A 6,265-nucleotide genomic window follows, 5' to 3' on the forward strand; every position below is an offset into this window, starting at 1 on the left:
TGATTGCATTGTGTAAATAAGGTTTTTGACTGTGGGTAATGATTTCCAAAGTGCGCAGGCACTGAACTGTGCATGGGTCTGACCATCAGCAAGCGAGACTTGGGAAGTTACAGGGACCAGAAAGAGGACAAAATGGGTTAAAAATCAACTCCCTGGGTCATTCAAAGATGAGCAGCATCTGGGCAGCTGTGGCACGCTGTGTGCCTAGCTCAGTTCTTTCATCCGGGCTGTGCAGTGGGGAGCAGGAAAGCATCTTTGCAGTAAAGAAAGAAACACAGGATCACTAAGGTTGGAAAAGACCTATAGGATCATCCAGTCCAACCATCAACCCAACATTACCACACCCACTAGACCATGTCCTCAAGCACCACATTTACATGTTCCTTGAACACCTCCAGGGATGGTGACTCCACCATGTCCCTGGGCAGCCTCTTCCAGTGCCTGACCACTCTTCTCATCTCAGTGAATCCTAATACCTAATCTAAACCTCCCCTGATGCAACTTGAGGCTGTTTCCTCTTGTCCTGTCACCAGTTACCCGGGAGAACAGAACAGCACCCGACTCCCTACAACCTCCTTTCAGGGGGCTGTCGAGAGCCATCAGGTCCTCCTTCAGCCACCTTTTCTTCAGGCTAAACGCCCAAAACATCTTGGTAATAAAGCACCTTTGCAATAAAGCCTCTTTGCAACAAAGCCCCTTTGCAAAGCTGCTCCTCCAAATTCACTTCTGCGAGGAGGCTGAACCAGGTGCATCGTGGGCACTTGATCTCCAGTTTGCAAGCTCTCCCAGGCCATGAGCACAGTCGTGATGACAGCTGGCTCTCCTCTTTCATCCTTTCTCCATGCACCTTATACTCTCCTTTCTTATTTTTACTAGGAGCTATGTGGCCACCCTGTGATAAGCAATACATGAGCCCCACAGCTGAGACTTTGCAGAGCTGACAGGTTCCTTGACCTGTTTGCAAGCCCTGCCCCCTTGCGTGTGCATTGACCGTGCTTGGGTGGACAAGCCCCAGCCCAAACATCTCCAGACATCCAATAGGTACTGACTGTCAAAGATGCAAATGCCATTGCTGAAAATTCCAGGAAGAGGATTTAAAAAAAAAAAAGGGGAAGGCTGTATTGGTGACTAGATGACCAAAGAAGGAGGAAACACAAGTGAGTTAAAGCAAAAAAAGTTAAAATCCTGAACCCTTTCTTAATTCCTTCCAAAATGAAGCTCCCGTTGAACCATCAGCATGATATTGCTCCTGCAGCAGAGCCCTTCCCCATCCTTGCATCGATGCCTGAGAGTAAACCTTGGCCGCGAGTAAGGATCTGTGGCTTCCTTGTAGCTCTTCCCGAGCATAAGGGTTGTGTGTCTTGTCAACATCTTGCCTATCTGCCACGTTAACCCAACAAATATTCATTTTCTTGTGCTTCACGAGCCACTAAGCCTTGTCCTGGCAAGTCACCGTTAGGTTTGGCCAAGCCCCCTTCGTGCTGCAATGCCAGGTACAATCTGGGATAAGCCATCGTTAAAGCAAGGCAGGAGGCTGTGGCCGGCTGTGGAACAACTTCAGGATCAGGCATGCTTCCCTCCACTCCTGTAATGTTCACAAGCCTTTAATTGTGCGGCACAAGCCTTTGATTATGGGGCAAAAGCCTTTGATTATGGGGCAAAACCGTGTGTGCAGAAGTAGACCTGCAAGGCATGGTTCTTGGAGTGCTGAGCCCCTAGCTTTGCATAAAAGCCTTTCACCTACCCCCAAAGCCATCACAAGCCACCTCCCTCTGCCCCAGAGCTCCAAGGGAAACCCAGGACCCCTGACCGGCCTCTGCTGTGCTCCACGAAGCTGAGCAAGCTGAAGGAGACAACATGACCAAAAAGCTCCCTGTGGTCAGCAGTGAAGGAGAACACCACTCACCCCAAAGACATACCACCAGGAGGAGGGTCCCCACACTCTTGGCCCCACCACAGCCGGGTCGGTTTCTGCCCCTGGGGCAGCTGGACGAGGTATGGAGACCGCCCGGCATTCCCGTATTCGCAGCACGGGCTGGAGATTGGAGTAGAATGTCCTTGTGAGAGATGCCAGCTGAGCCTGGTGTCCTGCTGGCCAGTGGGGAGGGCAAGCGAGCCCTCCTCTTCGTCTGCTTTGCTCCCCCCCTGGTAGTTTCACCTCCTGTGAAGCTTTGCCAGGAGGTGACCTGCTGCCGCATGGAGCGGCCAGTCTTTTCATCAGCTTGCGAAACAATGAGCTGTTCCAGGAAAACATGGAGCAAACAACACGTTCTCAACCACTTGTGTCCTATCTCATACGTGCCAGCCCCCGTGGGCACCTTGGCTGCCCTGGCACATCTGGTACAAGATACTTACTTTTGAGACACTAATCAAGTCTTTATGCACAGAAGTGGGCAAATATAGCTACGTTAGCTTTGTTAGGAAGTGTCTGGTTGGGTTCTGGGGGAGTGAGGGATCATCCGCTGCAAGAAAAATAGGTTACTAAAGGCTGGAAATGGCTTTATCGTGGAGGCTGGAGCCAGCGCCTGCGCTGTACCCTGTTTTGCAGGTGAGCCTGGTCACCATCCCTGATGAGAAAGGGTCTTACACCCCCCTTGTGTTGCTTTGGGTGGCTCGATCAGATTTGGAAAACAAGGAGAACTGCCACTTTCGTATTCTGCTCTGTCTGCAAGAGGCCAAGGGTCTCTCCTGGAGCAGCAGCTTGCCCCCAGTTGCTGTTAGGCAGATGATGCTCCAGTCACATCACTTGCAAATCGCTGTCCAACTGTGTCCCGAGGTGCTGAGGGTCATCAGATTTATATCACTTGTTGCTGGGAATGGGGAGGTTCAGGCCGAGGTGGGTGCTGTGCTGCTGGTGCATTGAAGATGGTGCTTACATTGGGCAAGGGTGTGACCCCTGCCAGAAACAGGGTGGAGAGTTCTGCCTGTGTCCGTGCAAATATAAGCAAAACTGGGGGATATAATGGAAAGAGGAGAGTGTGGAAGGTCTTGGGCTGAGTTTAACCAGTTCAGCCTGGCAAAACCTGTGAGGGGTGAGTAGATTGCTGCCTGTAGGATGATCAAACAGGAGAAGCCCAAACCCCCTGCAGAGCAAGGACTGAAGACCAAAAGGAAAAAGAAGGTGTACTGAACAACGGTACAAGAATGAGCAGATGAAAATTAGTCTGGAAATGAGTCAAAATTAAACTCACCAAAAGTCGAGCAGTCGGGAAAGGTGACTGTTCATTTGTGCTGAGGCTCAGTGAGCCCGAGGACTTTGTTCCCTTTCTTTGCAAACAAACAGGCCAGCAGCAAAGAGATTCCCGACACAGACCGGCACGGAAACACTGTGAACTGTCGTAGCCCGACGTGGCTCTGGACAAGGGTGTTTCTGCCAGGGCTGTTTGGACAAACAGCCACTCTGGACATGAGTCATGGTCCTATGTCCCTTCTCCTCCTTCGGAATTTGCGTGTTTCCCTGGGAAGTCTGAAACCCCCCTCTTGGAATTTGCGTGTTTTGTTCCCCTGGGAAGTCTGAAACCCCCCTCTTGAGATATTGCAGTCCCCACGGAACATCTCTGCGGAGTAACCCATGGCCCCAGCTGGGATCTTCAGGTGCTGGTGCTGCATGTTGGAGCCCTGAAGAGCATCAACTCATCCCAGCTTTCTTACAAAGACCTTCTCCAACTGCACATGCATTTTATTGCACAAAATGGGGTCCAAGCTCCTGTTTTCCCTGATTCTGAGGACACTGTCCAGAGCTAGAAGAAGCCCTGGGCCTTTGATGTAAACTTCGGGACAGGCAAGGCTGGAGGACCAGGTCTGCTGGGGCAGGCAGTGGGAAGAGAAGGCTCTGGGGAGATCTTAGCACATTCCAGTGCCTGGGGGGCTACAGGAAAGCTGGGAGTGGGGTGGGTGGGTGTGTGCTTTTTACAAGGGCAGGGAGTGCCAGGACAAGGGGTAATGGGTTTAAATGGAAAGAGGGAGATTGAAATTGGACATCAGGAAGAACTTCTTCCCGCAGAGGGTGGGGAGGCACTGGGACAGGTTGCCCAGAGAAGCTGTGGATGCCCCATCCCTGGAAGTGTCCAAGGCCAGGCTGGATGAGGCTTGGAGCAACCTGGTCTAGTGGAAGGTGTCCTTGCCCATGGCAGGGGGTGGGACTGGGTGGGCTTTAAGGTCCCTTCCAACCCAAACCATTCTATGATCCTATGATCTACGATCCCTCTATATCCCAGTACCCTTTTCTTCCACCACCTCGCCAAGTCACTCCACATCCCTGAATCCATATAACACTGCATTCTCATTCTTTTAGGGTTTTAGGATTTTTACTGTTATTTAAAAGTGGATTGTATAAATACAGTGGGCGAGGGACTTCCCACACTGTTCTGGGTGTCCCTCTAAGTGCACTCCTCATTTGCAACGGTGGTTGGGCACAGGTAGAGCACCCTGTGTGCTGACTCCTGGGTCTGGAAATACCCCTCAGTTCCATGGGAAATTAGGGGAAAAGGTATGATCCTGCTGGGAATGTGATGAGGTTGATGGCACTGGGTGACAATGCAGATGACTCTGCTGGGGGTTATAGGGATTGTAGGGGGGTATAGGGCTGGTAATAGGGATTATAGTGGTTATAAAGCTGGGAATAAGAGGAATATGTGCAGGTGGGGTTAGGATGGTGGGGTCTACCCAGAGGATGAGATGAAAGTTCTTCTGAGAAGACCCTTCTTGGAGACTGAGGGTCTTTGCGGTGCTGAGTGGAGGAACTGGGACCCACGGAGGCTTAGTGCAGTGATCTAGGGGCTATGGGACACACAGGGCAGGGGTTTCTGCTCTGCCAGAGGGTGTCGTCTCTGCTGAGCATTGCAGCGACTGCTGTGCTCTTCTGGCTCAACAGAAAGGGTCTTCTGGGGTCTTGAAGGAGCCTTGCCTTGAACACCAGCTGCCTAAGCCTCCGATGACGTCCCGGTGTCATCTGTCTTCTTTATGAGTGGCTTGTCTGCAAATTGAAGGAGCAAGGGGATGCATGGGGGAGGGTGTGCTATCCCCAGCCCCAAGTTGGGGGTGTAGCCATGCAAGCCAGGAGTGCAGGCAGCTCCACAAGCATGCCAGGTGCACCATGTGCCACGGGTCATGCTCTTACCTGGGGAGCGTCCAGTCCGTCTTCCACATCTCGTCCACAGGTACAGGACTAACAGGGTCCCGCAGAGCATTGCCCCAAGGCCAAGCAGGCCTGACAGCACCGAGCAGGACTGCAGGACATCTGTGAGGAGAGCGAAGCTCAAAGGGGAGGTGGGGTGGCTTGTCACCCTATTTTTCATGCAATCACAGAATGGTTTGGGTGGGAAGGGACCTCAAAGCTCATCCAGTCCCACCCCCCTGCCATGGGCAGGGACACCTTCCACTAGACCAGGTTGCTCCAAGCCTCATCCAGCCTGGCCTTGGACACTTCCAGGGGTGGGGCATCCACAGCTTCTCTGGGCAACCTGTCACAGTGCCTCCCCACCCTCTGCGGGAAGAATTCCTTCCTGATGTCCCATCTCCATCTCCCTCTCCCGTTTAAACCCATTACCCCTTGTCCTGTCACTCCCTGCCCTTGGAAAAGCAGCACGCCACAGCTTTCTTGCTGCCCCCAAAGGCACCAGAAGGGGCTCTAAGGTCTCCCCGGACCCTTCCCTTCTCCAGGCTGAACATCCCCAACTCTCCCAGCCTGTCCCCAGGGCAGAGGGGCTCCAGCCATTGGAGCATCTCTGAGGCGGACTCACTCCAACAGCTCCGTGTCCTTCTGCTGTTGGGGGCTCCAGAGCTGGAGGCATAAAACTGCAGGGCGGGTCTCTCCAGAGCAGAGCAGAGCAGAGGGGGAGAATCCCCTCCCTCACCCAGCTGGCCATGCTGCTCTGGATACAGCCCAGGATATGATTTGCTTTCTGGGCTGCCAGTGCACACAGCTTGCTTATTGCCAGCTGTTTGTCACCCCAGTACCCCAAAGTCCTTCTCCTCAGGGATGCTCCCAATCCATTTTCCATCCAGCCTGTGTTTGTGTTTGGGATTGCCCCAACTCATGTGCAGGACCTTGCACTTGGCCTGGTTGAACTCCATGGAAGGTCCTGCCCATGGGTCAGGGCAATGGGAGCCTGTATCCCGCTGTGTGTCTGCGCTGGATCAGCCTTGAGGCTGACAGATTGGACAGTGGGAGATCCCCGCACTCACCTTCCTGCTCCGTGCACACCACGCCGGCTGCCGAGCCCATCCTGCACGGCCCGGGCCCCATCTCTCTCTGCTGGACCTC

General features: G+C 53.2%; 1 protein-coding gene across 1 annotated transcript in view; it reads right to left on the reverse strand.

The window, feature by feature from the left end:
* The window catches only part of LOC104513924 (deleted in malignant brain tumors 1 protein-like), a gene marked incomplete at its 3' end in the record, with an annotated part of 21,953 nt that overhangs the window by 9,744 nt on the left and 5,944 nt on the right, over positions 1 to 6,265 (reverse strand). The window contains 2 exon segments of the mRNA XM_010157432.1: positions 5,120 to 5,239; positions 6,187 to 6,262. Of these exon segments, the coding sequence (XP_010155734.1) occupies positions 5,120 to 5,239; positions 6,187 to 6,262 (196 nt within the window).

This window comes from Eurypyga helias, unplaced genomic scaffold, assembly GCF_000690775.1.
Source record: "Eurypyga helias isolate BGI_N326 unplaced genomic scaffold, ASM69077v1 scaffold2708, whole genome shotgun sequence".
NCBI lineage: Eukaryota > Metazoa > Chordata > Aves > Eurypygiformes > Eurypygidae > Eurypyga > Eurypyga helias.